The 21,582-nt window shown below is 44.3% G+C and overlaps 1 protein-coding gene across 1 annotated transcript in view; it reads right to left on the bottom strand.

Annotated features, from left to right (window-relative positions):
* The window catches only part of fat4 (FAT atypical cadherin 4), a 118,880-nt gene extending 98,951 nt beyond the window's left edge, over positions 1-19,929 (bottom strand). The window contains exon 1 of the mRNA XM_066641633.1: positions 14,824-19,929. Coding sequence (XP_066497730.1) covers positions 14,824-19,929 — 5,106 coding nt within the window. The remainder of the gene's footprint in view (positions 1-14,823) is intronic.
* Between the last annotated feature and the right edge of the window lie 1,653 nt (positions 19,930-21,582).

The following is a 21,582-nucleotide window of genomic DNA, read 5'->3' as shown; positions in this document are numbered from 1 at the left end:
CAGTCTCTGCTCACAAAACTGCCCCAGTCTCTGCTCACTAAACTGCCCCAGTCTCTGCTCACTAATCTGCCCCAGTCTCTGCTCACTAATCTGCCCCAGTCTCTGCTCACTAAACTGCCCCAGTCTCTGCTCACTAAACTGCCCCAGTCTCTGCTCACTAAACTGCCCCAGTCTCTGCTCACTAAACTGCCCCAGTCTCTGCTACTGAAACTGCCCCAGTCTCTGCTCCTGAAACTGCCCCAATATCAGCTCCTGAAACTGCCCCAGTCTCTGCTCACTAAACTGCCCCAGTCTCTGCTACTGAAACTGCCCCAGTCTCTGCTCCTGAAACTGCCCCAATATCAGCTCCTGAAACTGCCCCAGTCTCTGCTCACTAAACTGCCCCAGTCTCTGCTCACTAAACTGCCCCAGTCTCTGCTACTGAAACTGCCCCAGTCTCTGCTCCTGAAACTGCCCCAATATCAGCTCCTGAAACTGCCCCAGTCTCTGCTCACTAAACTGCCCCAGTCTCTGTTCACTAAATTGCCCCAGTCTCAGCTCACTAAACTGCCCCAGTCTCTGCTCCTGAAACTGCCCCAGTCTCTGCTCACTAAACTGCCCCAGTCTCTGTTCACTAAATTGCCCCAGTCTCAGCTCACTAAACTGCCCCAGTCTCTGCTCCTGAAACTGCCCCAGTCTCTGCTCACTAAACTGCCCCAGTCTCTGCTCCTGAAACTGCCCCAGTCTCTGCTCCTGAAACTACCCCAGTCTCTGCTCCTGAAACTGCCCCTGTCTGCTCCCTATTCTGCCCCAGTACTTTCACTCTCTTTGCCCTTATCCACCCATTACCCTCAGACTCCACACCCCAAACATTTAAACCTCTGGAAGCCATCTCTCCACACACTCCTCAGGCTCCCATTTCCCCGAACATTCTTCACAACTCAGATTCTCCAATGTCCCACCTTTAAAATGTTCCTGAAACTATGCCTCAAACTGAAAAGTCAGCGTCCTCACTCTTGCTGTCCTGTGTCCCCCGCCCTCTGTCCTCCTTTGTCTCTCTTCCTTTCTGCTCTTCTGTCTCTTTATCCCTTTTCCCTGTCCCTCTCTTTCTCTCTCAGGATTTCTGATTTCCTTCTCTCTCAGGATTTTTTCCGATGCTCCTGCCGGCCAATAAGAAACGCATTAATTCCCGCAGAGTGATCTCACTCGTAAATGATCCGATTGTGGCCGATTGGACACACTCTCTCTCTCTCACTCGCTCTCTCTTTCCCTTTCTCTCCCTCTCTCTCTCTCTCTCTCTCTCTCTCTCTCTCTCTGGCCTGAAGAAGAAGACAAAAAAGAGAACCGTCTCCAATGGGCGAGAGGAGTCAAAGAGTCCAAACATCAAGCACGGCTTTCTGACCCAATCACGGCTCCAAGACAGGATCTGTCTTCCAAAAATGTGTGTGTGTGTGAGTGTGTGTGTGTGAAGGAGGATGTAATGATGTTGCCAAGCTTTTGTCACGCTTTAAGGGTTCCTTTTGCTCCGTCGCTGTCAGATGGAGAGAAAAACGTCCACCGCCGTACCTCCCAGGCCCAAAGGCCCCTCTCCCTTTTTTTTTCCCCCCACGATGCATTTGCATTTAAAAGCTGCGCGGACGGCTCTGAATGTGGACGGCTTCCCCGTGGCCATGGCGACGGCAGAAAAGGTGCAAAATTCAGTCCCGAAGAACTTCGGACCACTTTATAAAGCAGTCAGTAATCAGCCGGAGGAGACAGGGCCTGTGAAACAAGTGGGTCGCCCCTAAAAGAGGCTCAAACCGCCCTCGTAAGAGCATTACTTTCCGAAAAAAGACTCGGGGCCTTCTCTTTTTTTCAATAGGAGGCAGGCTGGATGTGACCGCGTGAAAAAGGAAAGATTAATTCCCTGAAAATTGCAGGAATCCGACGGAAACACAAAGGCTCTTATTTTGCCGCTTAAGATGCAGGAGCTTTAAAATGTGGAGAAGCATCACACATTCTCAGCCCCTTCCTGAGCGCTGGGAGACTAGTGTAAAACCAGTTCACCGGTCTGAATGAGATTTTAATGAACTAGTGCACACTCACTGTGGTGGAACCATTCACTATCACTGGGGTGGGACCCTCAAAGTTACATTTCTGTGTCTTTAATTCAGGAATATTATTGGAGTGCGTTTAATTTGAACTTTTTTATAAAAACATACAGATATTTAAGAGGGAGTAATAGACACAACTGGACATTAAGACCCCTGTTGGAACTTTTAGGGCATGTTTACACTGTCTGTACCTTTAATGAACAACAATGTACAGAATCATCATTATTATTATTATTATTATTTATTTTCTTTTTTTTTTACTGACAGTGGCTACTTTTGCTATTTTGCTCATGGAAACTACTCAATAATTCAAATAAACATAAATATTTTACTTGTCTGTAACTGCGAGTCTATCACAGGGCGACACACACTCACACTTTCACTCACACACTCAAACTTATGGACACTTTTGAGTAGCCAATCCATCTTTGAGTAAATATACAGATTTTAATATTTCAATCCATGATAGATCTGTTTCCGTAAATTAAACAGGAGACATTTTGTTTAGCATTTGTTACAGATTTTCAGAAATATTTCGGTATCAAAACAGATGGAAAACCTTTGTAAAATGCACATAAATTAATACCCATGTAATAGCTTATACATTACATGTAATAAATATGTAGTAAATATAAACTAGCGCATGCTTGTGATTCTATAATTACATTCTGGAGAGCATACAAAACAGTTCTAGCGTTGACAAACAGATTAACGCCGGCTTATTAATACGCAATATAAAGTTTCAGTTAACGCCAGTCAGTTAACGTGTCTGAATGCGTGTTAATTCAGATCGTGTAATGTGGAGCTGGACGAGTTTTAAGCAGAAAATTGATGCCATCGCAGCGTTAAATGGGATAACAACTCAGACAATAATCCCTTACTGACAACCATGAGGCAATGAAAAGAGGCTCTGAGTGAGAGAGAGAGAGAGAGAGAGAGAGAGAGAGAGAGAGAGAGAGAGAGAGAGTGTCACTATGTGGCCACTGTTATCCTTGATAATCCCCACATAATGGATACTACCGCATCCTACTGTGAGAGAGAAAGAAGGAAAGACTAAAGAAAGAAAGGAAGCAAGAGGGAGAGAGAGAGAGAGAGAGAGAGAGAGAGAGAGAGAGAGAGAGAGAGAGAAAATAAGACAAGATTAGAACCCCCAAACAGAAAGAGAAGTTATTAAGAAAAACTGGAAATGCAGGAAGCATTTTAAATATGTGAAAATGTCGATTTTTTTCTGTGTGTGTGTTTGTGAGTGTGTGTAAACTATTCCACTTCAGTAGGCCTAATCATATTCTCATTGAGAAGTGTCCAGGGGTTTGTCTCTCCAGATTTAATGCGAGCCTAATTAAGGCAGACTCATGCATGCGTTCATAAATAACAAACAACGAGAAAAACAACAACATCTTGGGCCTCTGCTGCCACCGTAATTGCATTAATGATGCGCTTAATGAAGGAAAAAGAAGTCATTGAAGATGCTGTGGATTATGAATAAGAAAAATACAGGCTTGGATATAAGTAATCAATTGGGTCACATTAACCGCATGCAAATGGAGATCCATATATTTCACAAGAGCTGTTTTGGACAAGAAAACTGCTGAAGCGTCCAGACCATTGGTTAGATTTCAAGACAAAATGGAGCCAACAATGAGCACTTATAACCACTTGTAACCACTTATAGAATTGAGGGGCACGGTGGGTCCGGAGCCTACCTGGGCGCAAAGGGGTCACCCCATGTGGACACAGGGAGACCACACCAATGTGGTCCTCTCGGAGTAGGGCTCAAATCCACAACCCCAGGACCCTGGAGTTCTATTATAAGAATGATCTTATAGTAGCTGCTGAAGCTTCTTAACTTCCAATGGATGTCAATGTAAAATCATTTATCCCAAGTTATTTTGGAGCATTTCTATTGGTCCATTCGTCATGACATTATCAAACAGTGTGAAGGAAAGCTGCTGTGTCCAAATGATGCAGTTAACTATACATCCACAAAACTGTTCCTCATTCACCAATGATATTCAAACTTTCCTTTCAGAGAAGAGGATGTAAATTACCTCAGTGGTGGAGGACTGTAACTAGTTCCACCAGCTGAACGTAGGTTCCTTTGTAGTTCGCTTGAGTGCCAGTGTCACTGTCCTCGTCAGCAAGAAAGACACGCTAATATCCTCTAAATTATCGTCTTCGGTATAAACTAATACACACTAATACACAGCAGTATAGACAGTGTCCAGCTGTGCAGTGTACAGCAGAGATACACAAAAGCAAAGCTGTGCGGCGGGCGTCCAACACTAACGTTTTCAGAAAGCAGCGGCTCGGCCCTTGGCTTTGATGTGCGAAGCCAGGGAGAGATGGAGATACGGAGGGATCTGGAGCCGGCCTCAGCTCCGCAATCGGCTGATTTATTCTCAGCCTTGCCTCTGGCCCAGCATCACGTCTCCTGGCCATATGGAACGCATTAATATAATAAACGCAGTTTGTTGAGCTCTAATTTTTTCACAAGTGTGTTTAGAGAAGTTTCTGGAGATGCACGGCACTGGTGTCAGATTAGGAGTTGAAATATTTTTCAGGACTAATATAGTTACAACACACACACACACACACACACACACACACACACACACACCTGACCAGGTCGTTATATGAACACACACTTATAGAGGCTAATGCAGGGGTCAGACTGGGCGGTTGACCATCCGAAGATCAAACCAAGGGCCAGTGATCAACTCCATATGACCAATAATGAGAGCGCATGTCCACACACACACACACACACACACACATCTGATCACCCCCCTGATCTACTTAAGAAAACAAAGCTAAACTTCAGTGAGGATGGCCGCCGGCGTCTGGGCTCAGCTCTGAAATCAGATTAGGGTGTGCTTTAGAAAGTAATAGAGAGAGAGTGCAGACACACACACACACACACACACACACACACACACACAGACCTACATGACACTTCCAACATGAAACATGACCAAAAACAGGTATGGTCAGGTTTCTGAGATGAGATAAAAAGGGATAAATCTGGTCAGAACAAAACAAAAATGAGCATTTTAAAGAAATAAGTTATTTATTCATTTATTTATTCATTTATTTATTTTTTAACTTGTTAAATGTTACTGCTGCTAGTTTTATCACACAATTTCTGAACGTTTTTCATTCACAAACAGCCCCTACATTCAATAATACAACTAATAAGAAACAATTAAATGGCATATATATGGGAAAATAATGCACAGTTTCTTGGTAATGGTTGTTGAGCATAACGTCCATGAATCCCTGGGGGTAGCACTGTTCTCACAGCCACCCAAAAGTGCTCAAGAGACAGCCCTCAACTCCCCAATGTGTTTTGATCTGAACTCAAACAGCTCAGTTATCAGAGCATCAATCTGTGATTCAGCTTCACCTCTGTAGAGTGGATGGTGACTAGAGGTTGGACATTTAGGTTCCCAAGGGCAAGGCCACCATGTTCCTCCAGGTTCATTCATTCATCTATTCATTCTTTCATGAATAATATTAGGATAACAATGCAAGAGCAAACGGTTCATATATGATAACTGTGGATTGGAGAGAGAGAGAGAGAGAGAGAGAGAGAGAGAGAGAGATGCACTTCTCAGTAGGCGTGTGGTTATTGACAGCAAGTAATAAGCGGATCATTATTACAAAGTCACACAGCCACACAAACAAAGACAACATGCAGAGATCCCAAACAAAACAGAAACACCATGCAGAGTTTATACTGAACCATCTCACACACACACATCACTCACAACTCTTGTGGTTGCGAGCGAGCTGAGTAGGCGCTAAACCCTGACGTGTAAACCTTGCAGAGCACTGACTAGTGTCTACCAGGTAGTGTCTACCAGGTAGTGTCTACCAAGCAGTGTCTAGCAGGTAGTTTCGCAGTCACACGGCTCCACGGACCTGGAGGTTGTGGGTTCGGGCCTCGCTCCGGGTGACTGTCTGTGAGAAGTTTGGTGTGTTCTCCCTGTGTCCCGGTTTCCTCCGGGTGCTCCGGTTTCCTCCCACAGTCCAAAAACACACGTTGGTAGGTGGATTGGAGACTCAAAAGTGCGAGTCCATTGGTGTGAGTGTGTGAGTGAATGTGTGAGTTGCCCTCTGATGGACTGGCGCCCCTTGCAGGGTGTGCCTTGCGCCCAATGATTTCCGGGTAGGCTCCGGAACCTCCACAACCCTGAACTAGACAAGTGGCTCACCAGAGTTAAATCAGGACTACTAGTGTTACATTAAAAACTTCCCAAATTTATTGAGGTCGAAAGTTCTTCGTGTTCAGTCTGAGATCTATACTGAAGAGCAGGGAGCTGGTGTGTGACGTACTAAAGCTGGAGAATGATGTATGGATGCATCTGAGGAGGCGTGGGATCAATAGGAGTGAACCGATTGAGTTTGCTGTTCTTTATAAAGCCTTTAAAGAGCCACTTCCTCTCCCTAATCACACACAGAGGGGTTAGCAGTGTGTAAAAAAAAGCCCTTTCACTCTCATAAATCAACGTCACAGTCCAGCACAATACAAACACAATGGACTGACCGCTCCATTCACAAAGTCCCTCACCTCGGGATGGTCCCGGGATACAACCGGATACAACATTGCTCAGATATCATCATGGGCAGAATATATTCATTTTGTGGAGAACAACGCCCCCCCCAGCACCGGGCTGCGTAAAGTAAAGGAGCACACTAAAGTATCTCTGGAATGATTTAGAGTAGTGTTTTTGACCAGGGATAAACATCAACATCTTTAGCAGGCTTCACCAATGTTCATATCGCAGAATGCAATCATCTCCTCACAGCTATATTCCATTATAACAGTAATGTCGTCGTCATTTTAAAATGTAATTAATTACGCTGTGGCGACCAGCTAGTGATCTCTCTAAAAAATACAAGTCCCCACAAAGTGAGTGTGTAAACATGTTTTGGTTTACACAATGTGATATATATTCCTGGCAAACACACACACACACACACACACACACACACACACACACAAACACACACACACACACAGTGACACAGGATCCACAGGAATAATCAACTCCAGAGACAGTGTTTCACAACTGTTTGTGTTTAGACACCAGCGACAGCAGAAACGTTTCTCTAAACTCTCCACAACTATAATCATTTACATTAGAGAGAGAGAGAGAGAGAGAGAGAGAGAGAGAGAGAGAGAGAGAGAGAGAGAGGAGAGGGGGGTAAGGATAGAAAGAACAGAAAAACAAACAAGAACAGTAAAAGAAAAAGGAAGATGGTGAAAAGGGGATTGAATGAGAGCAAAAAGAAAAAGTAAGAAGCAAAGATTGAAGTAAAAGTTAAAGAAAAAAGGAAAGAAACAAAAAGAGATTACAGAGAGAGAGAGAGAGAGAGAGAGAGAGAGAGAGAGAGAGAGAGAGAGAGAGAGATCAGGTACCCCAATCACGCGTGAGGAGGTTCAGTCACGTTGAGCCTCCAGAATCCAGAGTGGCTGCCCAAAAACATCCAGCTGTTTTCAATTAGCTAAACACACACACACACACACACACACACACACACACTCTCACTCTCTCTCTCTCTTTCTCAAATACTGCCCCCAAACACACACACGTTTGATGATTTAAATGTACTTCTGTTGTTTTGCACTGGGGCTTTGCGGCTAACGTGACTGAGTGCCATCAAATCCTCAAAGCAAATTTCCAAAGACTGAAGCTGGTGCTGATAATGCTGGATGAGAAGGTGTCCCGAACTTTCGGGGGCTTTACTACGTAGTGATGAGTCTGTGGTCGCAGCTGGAGCAAAACCTTGTAACTCCACAACATTTTCTATGTAAGTCAAGTTTAAAGAGTTCTGAGTCCTGACAAATTTCCATTGGTCCATTGATCGTCACATAAACACATAACGTTAAAGGCTCCAACAGTTAGCCTTAGCCCAAAGGACAAGAGGGAGATACGAGGTTTTACATCACAACAGTTAAACACACCTCAAGAGCAAAGTACCATGGGACACTGAGTTTTGAGAGGGTGATCTTTGAAATATTATTTACTACCCTTTTAAAAGCTCTCTGTTTCTCTCTCTCTCTCTTACTCTGTGTGTGTGTGTGTGTGTGTGTGTGTGTACTTCAGTGGAAAACTTATAAAGAAGTGGAATGAGATAAGAACAACTTGTCATTGGTTCATTGGTGCATGGACACACACACACACACACACACACACACACACACACACACTGCTCAGGCCACTCTGTTTTGAGGAAAAATGAAACTGTTATATTTCATTGAGAGAGATGGAGAGAGAAAGAGAGAGAGAGTGAGTGAAACCTGATGGAAGAAATAGAGAGAGTGAGTGAAAGAGAGAGAAACTAAAAAAAGGAAATAGAAAGTGTGTGCTATGAAGGAGTGACTCTGAACTGTGTGAGGGAGAGAGAGTGAGAGTAAGAAACTTACAGATGAAACTAGAAACTGGAAAACAGTTTAGTGCTGAGTCTCTGAGCTCGGTGAGAAACTGAGATGTGGAACAGTGAAGTTTGGAATGTGATTTGTCCACTGTCCACAGTAAACAACAACAGCTGGATCCTCAATCTGTTAACAAACCTGACGAGTAAACCCTACCGCATGGACGAGAGAGATAGGCAGAGAGTCAGTCAGTGAGAGAGAGAGAGAGATGATGCTTCATACCTCTACAGTTATTTACAGTAATAACATCTTCATATTAGTTCTTACTTCTTAAAGCAACACTAGTAGCAATGTTTCCTTAAATTTACAGCTTCATTGCAATGCTCCACTTAGATGTAATAGGATGAGTACAGCCTCACAGTCATTGCTTCTCCAGGCTCAGCACTGCAGAAACTGCACTATGTCATTTAAAGGGGAGTGTAGGATACCAGATGTAATAATATATGATGAGCATCACCTTTAAATCATCAAACTCAGGTCATTTTATATTATTATGCGATCTCTAATAGTCTTGCTAGATGTGATCAGATACTGTATGACACACAAACTCATAAAACATTGATAATTAACCCTTGCTGGCAGCCATGTGTCCAGCATTTTCATTAAAAAACAATAAGTAACAGTTTCAGAAATAACTTAATTCCCATCTGCATGAGGTTGCTTCACAGTTTTAAGGTGGTCTGAGGTAGAGATGTGATATTATACCAATCAGCATGAAGTTCCATGGCCCAAAGCTGGCGGACTCTATACCCCTCTGTCTGACGAGCAGCACCCATCGCTCTCTATTTCTTCACTAATCTGTGCTAAGTTCCAATTTGAGTTTGTGAACTTTCTGAAAATGTGTATGTACTAACTTTCCATCTCTGGTTCTGACCCCTGTCACGCTCCAATCAGATTTCAGACGGAGCCAAACAAGTGGACGATCACATGATCATTAATAATGTCCAATGAGGTGCACACATGGGAGGGTGGGGCGAAGGCCAATAGAGTGACCATGTGTTCAGAAGGAGAGCGGCTAATGAGGCGTGACAATCAGAGAGAGAGAGAGAGAGAGAGAGAGAGAGAGAGAGAAAGGCAAAATAAAAGAGATGCAGAGAAAGACAGAATTAGAAAGAGATAAATAAGAGAAATAACTTGAGGGAGGGAGGCCAAAAAGCCACTCAGCAACTGTTAATTACAGTTAATTACTCACATTCATGTAATATGTTAATTGTACTTGTTTATTATTAAATGTTAATTATTTGCATCATGAAAAGAAAAAACACTGAAAGTTGTAAAGTCTTTCTGTGAAGTTGAATATTAAATGCTTCACTGCAAACACACTGATGTCTACAGAGTAAATATAGCCTCATTCATAATCAGCTGATATGTAGTTTAGACAAAATAAATAAATAAATTCAGTTGTTAATTTAAATCAGTATTTAATGATGTGTTTATTAATATTCTGTTGAGCTACTATGTTAAAAATGTATTTAAGGACGGGGCTTGGTACCAGAAGTTTGCTGGTTCAATCCCCAAGAATAGCTGAAGTGCTCTCGAGCAAGACACTGAACCCACAACTGTTCCCCGGTCACCCCACCGCTCTGGGTGTGTGTTCACAGCCCCTAGTGCACTAGTGTGTGTTTGTGTTCACTGCCACAGATGGGTTAAATATTATTATTTGTTTGTTTTCACAGAATCAAGAATCAAAACAATGTGTATATGTTTGACACATTTCATCCAAACATTTGTAGACGCCCATTAAAATTATTGTATTGATCTTTATGTTGGAGCCATTGCTGACAATGACATTGAAATATGCGCACACACACACACACACACACACACAGAGAGAGAGAGAGACTTCTACATTCCTAAGTTTAAACGCTAATAGACCACAAACTGGGGCATGGTAGCTGGCAAATTTATCCATGAGCACTGTGTTTGATTCTGTGTGTGTGTGTGTGTGTGTGTGTGTGTGCGCGCGCACTGAGTTAGCATGACCGCTACATCAATCCTGATGTCCATTCCCGCTGATTTATGACCTCGGTTCCCTCTCTTTTTCTCCCCTTGCACATCATGTTCTCTCGCTCCGCTCATAATGCCTTAATCACATTTCCTCAGGGCTGGACTCCCAGACAAACTCAATCTATTCCAGAGTGTATTTCTAGCTCTAAAAAAGCCAGGTGAAGTTCTTCTGTTCATTTGCCTTTCATCCCAAACCTCCCCTCGCTGAAAGTAAACAGGCTTCACACTGAGAAAGAATAGCATGCCATTCCTCTTAATAAGAGCTGAATAAAACCCAAGGCTGAAACGCTTCCAGAGGAGAAAGAAAGGCCAGGCTAAGACTTTAACAGTGGCTCCAAACTTTTACCAACACCCAGAAACCCTCTGCGCCATGAAAAGCTCCAATTACTCAGGCAACAAGACAATACTATGAAGAACAGTGAAAGAAATCTTGACGTTTTTATAAATTTAACAGGGTTTAATAGTCAGTTTCTTCCGCCGAAAAAAGTAGTTCCGTTATTCCCAGTGAATTCAGTTGCTCACAATGACCAACTAAAATAACGGTTAAGTAGAATGAAAGAAGCCCAGAATATTTTCCACGTTCATTGGTTTTACTAGTGGTAATTTCTTCTGCCCAAAAAAACAGTTCCATTATTCCATTATTTTTTTTAGCTGTTTGTAACACAACATTAAATTCAAAAACAAAGGTTTAGTAGCATGAACGAAGCCATAAACCTTTTTTCCACATATACTGCTTTTACTAGTGCCAATTTCTTCTACCCAAAAAAAAAGTAGTTCTGCAATTCCCAAGTGTTTATCTGTTTCTAAAGCAACAGCTTACCATTAATATTGTTTAGGGGTGACAAAAAAAATAAAAATGATAATAATAAAAACAAAAATAATTGCAAGTCAAATGTAACCTTTTTTTTTTAATATTTATATACGTACAGGAGAATTAGCAGTAAAAGAAAAAAAAAATAAGTGCCAGTCTGAGATTGTTGAGCAGTTCTGAATGTTCACAAAACACCATGGAATTATTAATGTCCTGAATGCGTTCTCAAAGATTATGATTATTTTAATTATTTTAATTATTGGCAATTTCTTCCGTCCAAAAGATTTGCAGTCATTTTTGTTTAGTTGACTTACCCTCACAACAGTCAAAGATCAATCTCAATAGACAAGCATTTCCCAATAGCACAGGAGCAGCTGCATATGAGTTTAAGGACCTGCAAAGTCAATAGTCTCTCAGAGGAATATTAATCTCTCCAGTCAGTGAAACTGTGATCTCTAGAGTTTAGATGAAAATAATTAACAAAATAATGCAGACTGGATGCCCTAAAAATGAAGACCTGATTCTCTAGCACTTCTTGTAAGTTACAAGAGTCATGGCATTGTAAAAACCAAACATGGACTGAGTATTATTTACACAGGAATTCATCATCTTTCAGCCATGGGTTCACCAGATAGAGCAAACAGTTTGGAGCACTGAAATGAGTAAGCAATGCTGGTTTATTTGTTGGGTTAAGTAACAGGGCTACGGAGCTGCAAAAGAACAATAGTGAAGAGAGAGTGCATGCACACACACACACACACACACACACACACACACACACACACACGATACTCAAGAGTTAAATAAACACATATAAGACACCTCTATCTTCCCTAGCCATCTGCTCATGCTAACCTCTCTCTCTCTCTCTCTCAATCTCTCTCTCTCTCTCTCTCTCTCTCTCTCTCTGGAATGTGCATGCTACTTAACTGTCCAAAACTTTTGACCTCCCACTGCTCACACAAAGAGAGAGAGAGAGAGAGAGAGAGAGAGAGAGATGCAGAAAGGGCAGAGTAAGAAAGGTACATCCCCAAACTATTTGTAGATTGCAGTGGGGTTCGTCATCCAGTAATAATTTCCAAACATCAGTACCTGATCTTATTAATGCTTTTATGGCTGAATGCCTTCAAATCCTCACAGCAATGTTCCAAAATTTAGTTTAAATCCTTCCAAAAAGGAGTAGAAGTCCTTAATGCTGCAAACTGAGGGCAAGATACCTATTAACACCCTTGATTTCATGCTGGATGACAAGGTCTCCAGAAAGGTTTGCTGTGTAGTAGGTTATGCAGAGCAGCTCAGACAGATGGTATAGAGACACCGATATGGGGGTGGTGGCGGGGGTCCAAATTCTTTAAGAGTTACAATCAATTACCCCCTCTTCTTTGTGTATAAGTGTGAATGGGTGGTTGTTCAAAAAAATGAGACGGCCAAACAGAAAAGATGAAGGACACAGTGGCCGCTCAAGCATGGCTTAAAGACAGCTTCGAATAAAGATGTGACCAAGCGCCAGATCCTTGGGCGTCTATGGAGCTAAATCACCAACAAAGGAGAGAAAACTCCAGCAGCTTCTCCACATCTGAGGCCCATTTCCTCCAACCTGCCCTCACTGGCACATCATTCAAAGCCTATGTAACCTATAAATAAACCACAGCATCTAAAAGTGTTGACTGCTGGAGCTCTACCTAGATACCAATGTCGTACTTGGCTCTGACCACTGCATCAACAAAGGGAGTTGGAACTTTGCTAGCTAGTTGTCTATCACTACTTAAAAGAAGCAGAGTGCTATCTTTATTGGTGGGGTTTAAACGTTTTCAATGTAAATATCCTCAGCTTTGTCAGATGACCTTCTTATTAGCATCACTGTGGCTAGTTCTGGGTCACTATGTTTCTCTATGACAAAAATGTATACCTCAACAACTGTCTGAAAAAAATAGTAGAAGTGACCCTTAAAAGACAAGAGAAGATTAAAGTGGACAAAGCAGAATAAGGGGTTAAAAAAAGTGCTAAACTAAACTAGGTTTGGCACAGGCACCTGACCCGGCTCTGACTAAGAAATCCTCAAATTCTGAGTGTACTGTAATAAAGTCTGAAGTTTTGAGGAAAGAAAACATTCCATCTTAAGCATTACATGCATGACAATGCGTATTTAGTGCACAAAGACTGACAAACTGCCAACCACAGCATTGACTTGTATACACCTCCTTAAGGAAAAACACTCAGAGGCCTTTTTTTTTTTTTTTTTTCCCAAAGCAATAATACAAAACACGTTTCCTCACAGGAAGCACCACAGCAGTCCTCCTGCACTGTGTTGAGCGAGAGGGAGAATAAAAAATAAAAAAAAATCCAATTTCTACACGCATATCATCAAGCCTGTAATAACATGACATTTTTGGTCCCGGCTGAAATGTCCTGAAAGCATATATAGAATCACATTTGGTTTCCATTTGAAGAATGGCTTGGCCCCAGCCACCCCGAAAGCGAGGCTAAAGTTCTCCTCTTGTTTTTGTGTTGGCTGCAAGGGATTTGAACACCATCCCCAGGGGACAATTTACCAGCCGTGCCATCACCTTCTTTTATATTTCCATTTTTTTCAAGCTATTCAACAGGACTTAAGAGGTCAGCTGGTCACTTATTGCCCTCAGAGCTAAATCTGGTGGCACAAAGCAGGAGCCCTGGGACCACCCGGCACTAACCCGGCCCGAGTTCTCAAATCCAGAGTAATTCCCCTCTTTGCTCAGTGGGGGACAGGTATCTGAAAGAGAGGCAAGAGAGGCTAAGAGGCCAGAACACTCTCCCTCTTTTCCTCTATCCCTGTACTTTTCATAGCTTCTCTAAAACATTTTTCTGTTTGGGAAGCAACATCAAAACTACGATTCTCTGGAATACACTAAGTCCCCACTGGGATGCGATTGATATCAGTAATCAGCAATGTTGACGACCTGATTTGTGGAATTCACAGCACCCGATAAGGAGGCTCACTTATGCAGGAACTCGGTGAAACACAGGATACACACACTTCCCTCCCAGAGACAAATAACCCAGCAAACGCCTCAGTAAACTACATTTTCTGAGAGTGGGAACAATAAGGCTGAATTGAGAGCTACACAAAGGCCCATCTAAAGTAATTCTAACTTACTCCAATGCAGAGTAACACTCTAGGACTGTAGAAACAAAATAATTAGGCACAGATACATGCACTAAGCTGTAGAGTCAGGAGATGTATGCATGCTTTAAACTAAACCCCCAACACTGCCAGAAAATCCATCAGGGACCTTGATCTAGTCCATCAAAACCAGGCCAATGCCTTCAGCATATGTCGCAGCAAGGCATCGTATACTTATTACATCTCCTTGGAGCCTTTCTAGCACAATATGTGAGAGCCATCAGCACCACATACACAAAAACAGATCCTTATCTCAAATGTGTTTCAATAATCCAAAGAAAAAAAATAAAAATACACAAGCAAAAGTAGCAGAAAACCATCAGAGACTCACCTCGGCTTTCTGCGTCCTAGGCTGGGTGGCCTCCGTCTCAATGGCGTACACGTCCAGCAGGTACAAGTCGGCCCCCTGTTCCCTGTCCAGCTCCGTGGTGGTCTGGATCATGCCTGTGTGTCGCCCGATTGTGAATAGCCTCCCTACAGCCTTGCCGCCGCTCCTGACCGACACGATGAAATACTCCACCTTGGTCGCGGAGCCACGAGGGCTGGATGCATCCAAGGAGATGACGCTGGTGCCCGGAGGCTGGCCTTCCTTCAGAATGGTGATGTACTTGGGCTGGGAGAAGACAGGCCCGTCCGTGCCCTGGAGGATGATGGTCAGTTCAGTACGTGACATCTTGCGCTCCGTGCCGTGGTCAGTGGCAGAAACGGTCAGGCTGTAGATGAGCTTTGAAGGGATGAGCTGAGAGGCCACGCGGATGTCGCCACTGTACCTATCCATGATGAAAGTGTCTGAGTCGCCTTTCACCAGGTCATACTCCACCTCTCCATTTGCTCCCTCGTCTGGGTCGAAAGCCACAACCGTCGTCAGGATCGAACCAATGACAATGTTAGCTTCAGCCACCAGGGCATTCTGGGAGATAAAGTTCGGGACGTTGTCGTTTTGGTCGGTGACCCAAACTGTGACGTTCTTCAGGGCAAAGCGACGGAACTCCACAGGAACTGCCTGATCTGTGGCTTTGACGGTCAGCTCAAACAAGTTGGAGAACTCTCGGTCGATCTCAGTGTTTGTGAAGATGACTCCAGAGATGGGGTCTATGCGGAAATGGCTTCCTCTTGGCATCTGCTGAACTATGGAGTACTCCAGCTGACCGTTAATGTCTGCATCTGTGTCGTGAGCTGTAATGGTCATTATGGAGGTCGACAGTGGTAGGTTTTCAGGGATAGACTTGAAAATATCACCTGGAGTAAAAACAGGAGGGTTGTCATTGAAGTCCCGCACATGAATAACAAGAGGGATGGAGGAGGATTGGGATGGACTTCCGCTGTCCTTGGCAGTGATGTTGAGTTTGTAAAGTGACTGTGTTTCAAAGTCCAGCTTTCTGACCAGGAAGATGCTGCCTGTACTGGGACTAATGCTGAATGTGCCATGGTTGTTGTTAGCCATAATGCTATAGGTAATATCAGCATTAGAACCTGAATCAGAGTCTGTGGCTGTGATGGATGCCACTAGCTCACCAATCCTCATGTTCTCAAGAACATCTACAGCCATGGTGGACTTGGGGAAGGACGGGGCATTATCATTTTCATCCAGAACACTCACACTTAACAAACAAGAAGAGGACAATGGGACAGCACCAGAGTCCTCTGCTATGATTTTTAAAGAATAAGAAGACGTAGACTCATAGTCCAACTTTCCCACCAACGTGACCTGACCAGAGCTGCTGTCAATGCTGAACTGGTTCTCCTCATTGCCCTCTGAGATGCGATAGCGCACCAGTCCGTTTTTGTTCTCGTCCACATCTGAGGCAGAAACCCTCAGGAGCTGAGTCATGTTCTGGGCTGACTCTGAGATAGAGGCTTGATAAATGTCTTTGGTGAACTTAGGAGCATTGTCGTTAATATCCTGGATGTAGACCTGCACTTTTGCTTGGTCTTTGAGAGGCTTTGGAAGACCTTGGTCAGAAGAGATGATGGTAAATGTGAACACCGCTGCACCTCGCTGCCTCATCAGAGACTCCCTGTCCAATTGAAGTGTGCTGGTCATCTCTCCAGTGATGGCGTCAAGCTCAAAGTTTGGCTGTGGTGTTTCAAACGAGTACCTAACTTCACTGTTCGGACCAAAGTCTTTATCTTCGGCAAAAACACGTCCAACCAGCGAACCACGTGGCTGTTCCTCTTCGAAACGGAAGACGTAATTGGTGCTGTTGAAAAGTGGGCGGTTGTCATTGACATCGTCTAGTACGACAGTGACATTCACGCTTGCGCTCAGTGGCTCTACTGCTTTGTCCCGAGCTACTAGTTGGAGATTGTACCTGTCCTGCACTTCTCTGTCCAACTCAGCCTTAATGTACAACTGTCCATCTGGGAAAACTCCAAAAACATCATTAGTGTTACCACCCGTGATGTCATACACTATTTCTCCATTCAGCCCAGAGTCTTTGTCAGTGGCCTCCACCTTAAAGAAGCGGCTGTTCACAGGCTCAGACTCAAGGATTACAACTTCGTATGAGAGCTGGTCAAACACAGGAGCGTTGTCATTGACGTCATATACGCTGACCGTCAAAACGAGTGTAGACGTGTGCTTGGGGACCCCAAGGTCTGAGGCCACAACTTCCACCTGGTACGAGCTGGTGGTGACCTCCAGAGGGCTGGTGAGTGTGATGAGGCCATGTTTCTCATGGATGTGGAACAGTCCTTTGGGGTTTTGCTGAAGACTGTAGACGACCATGCCGTTAGTGCCTTCATCTGGATCGAAGGCTTTCGCTTGGAAGATGTGATGACCTGTGTTCCAGTTCTCCACAGCGCTTACGTGTTCCACAGCATGCAGGAAATGAGGGGCGTTGTCATTCAGATCCTTCACCGTGATATTCACCAAAGCTTCACCCGTGATATCCCCACCTCTGGCGACTACCTTCAGCTGGTAAAATGCCTGCTCTTCTCTATCTACTTGGCCAGTGGCTGTTATGTGCCCTGTGGCACTGTTCACAGCAAACAGACCTCGCTGGTCGCCAGACGCGATCAGATAAGTAATGTTGCCATTCAGGTCGACGGTGGTGGCGGACACGGTTCCTATCACTGTGTTAGGGGGTACGTTCTCGAACATCACAAAGCTGTAATCCTTCTGCCCGAAGACAGGAGGGTTATCCTGCGTGTCAACAACGGTGATCGTGACGATAGCATGGGTGTGAGACCGCAGTTCCCCTCCGTCAGTGGCTGAGACCTGCAGCTGGTAGGCTGTTTTCTCCTCACGGTCGAGAAGTACAAGAGTGCTGATTTTGCCGGTGTTGCTGTTGATGTGAAATTTGAACGTGTCCCCTGCTGTGATGGCATACCTGACCGTGCCATTTCGACCCAGGTCTGGATCGGACGCAGACACAGTAGTGACATAAGTCCCAGAGGGCTCGTTTTCTTTGATGTTTGCAAAATACTGTAAGGGGTAGAAGACTGGGCGGTTATCGTTGATGTCCTTTAACGTGACATTTACTTTAGCGACAGAGTGTAAAGGAGGTGACCCTGCGTCAGTAGCCTTGACATAAAGCAGGTAGGACCCCTGGTCTTCTCTATCTAACTCGGTAGCGGTGCTCAACCTCCCTGTGGCTGCATCTAGACGGAAAAGTTCCTGGACATTAGCTGCTGTTTCTGGGTCAAACGTGAAGCGTATTGTACCATTAGCACCGAGGTCAGCGTCTGTGGCGGACAGGACAAGCAGTTCACTCCCCGCTGGAGAGTGTTCAACCAGCGCTACGTGGTATGTACTCTGTGTGAATGTGGGCACCTGGTCATTCACGTCAGTGATGTTCACGATCAGTTTGGTGTAGGAAATTTTGGGCTGCAGCCCCTGGTCTTTGGCGCTGATGTTCAACACCACCTGGAATGCTGTTTCCCTGTCCAGAGGCGCAGCACTGGTGACAAGGCCACTGTTCTCACTAATTGCGAACCAACCCAAGCTGTTCCCAGACACGATTGAGTAGCGCAGGTTAGCGTTCTGCCCTGAGTCACCATCTGTGGCCGAGACCCCTTTAATATAGCTGCCTCTGGGGACATCTTCGCTGATGTCGACTCTATACACAGCCTCCTGGAATATGGGTGGGTGGTCATTAATATCATTCACAAATATCATCAAGCTAGCGAATGAGGATCGTGCCACTGGCTTACCATTGTCAGACACAGACACGGTGAGGTTATAGGAGGATATACGCTCTCTATCTAATACACTAGCCACTTTGATTAAGCTCAGGTTAGGGACAGGTGAAGTGTGCACTTCAAAGTGACCCTGTTCGTTCCCTCCAAGTATAGACACTGATATATTACCATTAGCTGTGGAGGAATCAGAATCAGACACAGTCAGTAATGCCACTACTGTTCCAATCTGTGCATTTTCATCCACGGAAGCAAACTTGGAGGTGGTGGGAAAGTATCGGAATTTAACAACAGGGTCATTATCGTTTACATCAAGGAGTTTGATAGTGGCTTCTGTCCTGCCTGAGAGGGAGGGGACTCCGTTGTCCACAGCGTGTATGGTCAGGGAATATTCTTTCTTTACTTCATAGTCTAAAGCTTCTTTAATCACAACGGTACCTACTTTGGGGTCTATTTGGAAAGGAGTTCCTTCATCTAAAAAGTACCTGATGTCTGCATTGGCACCCTCGTCCTGGTCAGTGGCTGTGATCTGCAGGACGCTGGATCCTATGGCCGCGTCTTCAAAAACACTAGTCTGGTACTGATCCAGGTCGAACACAGGAGGGTTGTCGTTGATATCCTGAATTGTGACGTTGACTTGCAAATGCCCATATTTTTTAGGGTCCCCCTTATCCTCCACTTCAATAAGGAGCTGGTAGAAAGGGGTCAGCTCCCTGTCCAAGCCGCCGGTGGTCACTAAATGTAGGAAAGCCCCCTCCCCACTGGGGTTCACGGTGATATCCAGACGGAACTTTCTCTGCTCATTGCCCTGCACTATCCGGTATGTGGTGTGGTCCACACCGTTGCTGCCAATGTCCGCGTCTGTGGCAGTGTCCAGGATCACCTGCCGACCGCTGGTGGCGTCCTCCTTGAAGGACACGACGATGGACGCGTCAGGGAAGACGGGAGAGTTGTCATTGATGTCCAGAACCACGATCCTGACCTCAGTGGGGTAAGTGGGCTGGCTGGAAAGCACCACCACATTCACCACGCTGCTGGTTAAGGACTCGCGATCGATGACGGACGACGTGTAGACGACCCCCGTCGTGGAGTTGATGGCGAAGAGCCGGTGGGTCTCGCTGAAACGGTACGTGAAGCCCGGTCTCGTTTGGATTGTGCCCACGTAAGTGCCAACCGGTTGCTCCTCCAAAACTTGGAACTCTTGGCGCACTTGCGTGGAAGAGGAGCACGGAGATGAGGTCCATAGCGTAAAAAGGAGTAAATGAAAACCGGCTAAAGTCCTGCGTGAGGGCGCCATAAGTGCCCACCTTTCTCGGGACGGACTGGGGTCCCCACAGCCAGATGCATCCACGTCTAGGACACTTTTTCCCCACCGCGCGCGCTACAGCATGGTGCGTAATCCGCCCGAAAAAAGTTGGAACAAATGTCACTTAAAATCCAAAACTTGTCTCAAACCTTTATCCTTTATCTACTTTACTTTATCCTTTAACTCCCAGCGTCCACGAGCCCCCAAAAGTCTCCCCAAAAAACGTGAGCCTCGCGCGAAACAAAAAAGGAGCTCCCTCAGAGTTGCAGCCTCGGAGTTTCCATTGTGAAGCGGAGAGACAAGCCAAGCTCAAAAGTCGCGCACGGGAGCCTTAAATCCACCTCAGGAAAGCTCTCAAAACTCACAGGACGCTTAGAAAAAGTTCCTCCAGAGCGCGGAAAGCGGGTAAAGTCCAGTGCGATGAGCTGCTCTAACTCCTGCAGCAAAACTAAGTCTGAACAAAAGCTCGAGTTGAGAACAGAGCACTGTCCATTGGATAAGGGACAGCTGGCCACGCCCACTCCAGCCTCCTCTCTAGAGAGGGCAGCGCTGATTGGTGGATCCGGCCGTCTGTCAATGCAGATGAGGGCGAATTCTTCTGGCAGGTGAGAGGACCGTTATTCCGCTGTAGTAATAATAATAATAATAATAGTGATAATAAGGACACGGGGCGGGTAGCAGGAGGTATGAGCTAATGTTAGTTAATATGTTTTTCATTCATCAGATATAACTCTGGATATTATGTCTACACGTAAGTAAACATAACTACGCAAATGTGTTTATTTACAAGATACACCTCAGGGGAGACTATAAAACGGTCGAACTCTTATTTTTATTTTTTACATTTTGTAGAATTTTTGTTTATAATTTGTAAGCAAAGTTTGCACTTTGGCGTAATATTTATTCATTCATTTATTTAGTCGTTAGTTGTTTGTATGTTATTTTTTTTTATTTTATTTTTTTAATTACCTACCTCTGATATTAAAAGGTTATGGTTTGATATGTAGTAAAGTAAAACCAGATAAAGCAGTAGATTTACTTCAGACGTATCTTCATTTTAACAGCCGCACTAGGGTTTCATAGAAGTGCATTCATAAGTAAGTACTGACATCTATCGGCCACTTCTATAAACTACACAAACAGCGAGCATATATCTGTCCACTGGCATCAAAAAGCTGGCACACCACTGACTGTAGACCACTGCTGGTCCACCATCGGAGCACTCAGATTACTGTCCTGTACATGATATAACTCATTTTTAATCTCCTCAAACAGATTTTACATTCACAGAGACTTTTATTCTGGAAAACAAACTAATACAAATATTACCAACAACTATGAGAGATATAATAATGAGCATAAGCCTGATATAAAATGCTAAATATGTTGACACTGTGCTGGATTAAAATTATTTACTAATCTTATTTATAAAGAACCTAATGAAGGAAAAAATGTAAATTGGACTGTGAATGGAAAAGTGCTAAAATGTGGCATTTTGTTTAAAATTCTGTTTAATCAGCAGCTGTCCGCCCAGAAAACGCTGTGCAAAACACTAGTGGACCTCCAGCTTTGCCCTCAGTCACCAACAGTGGTCCGCCGTCTCCTTGCTCTCGGGGTACAGATTAATTTAAAACTGCGGTTTTA

This window comes from Hoplias malabaricus, chromosome 13 (assembly GCF_029633855.1).
Source record: "Hoplias malabaricus isolate fHopMal1 chromosome 13, fHopMal1.hap1, whole genome shotgun sequence".
Lineage (NCBI taxonomy): Eukaryota > Metazoa > Chordata > Actinopteri > Characiformes > Erythrinidae > Hoplias > Hoplias malabaricus.
This window is presented reverse-complemented; position numbering and strand designations above follow the sequence as displayed.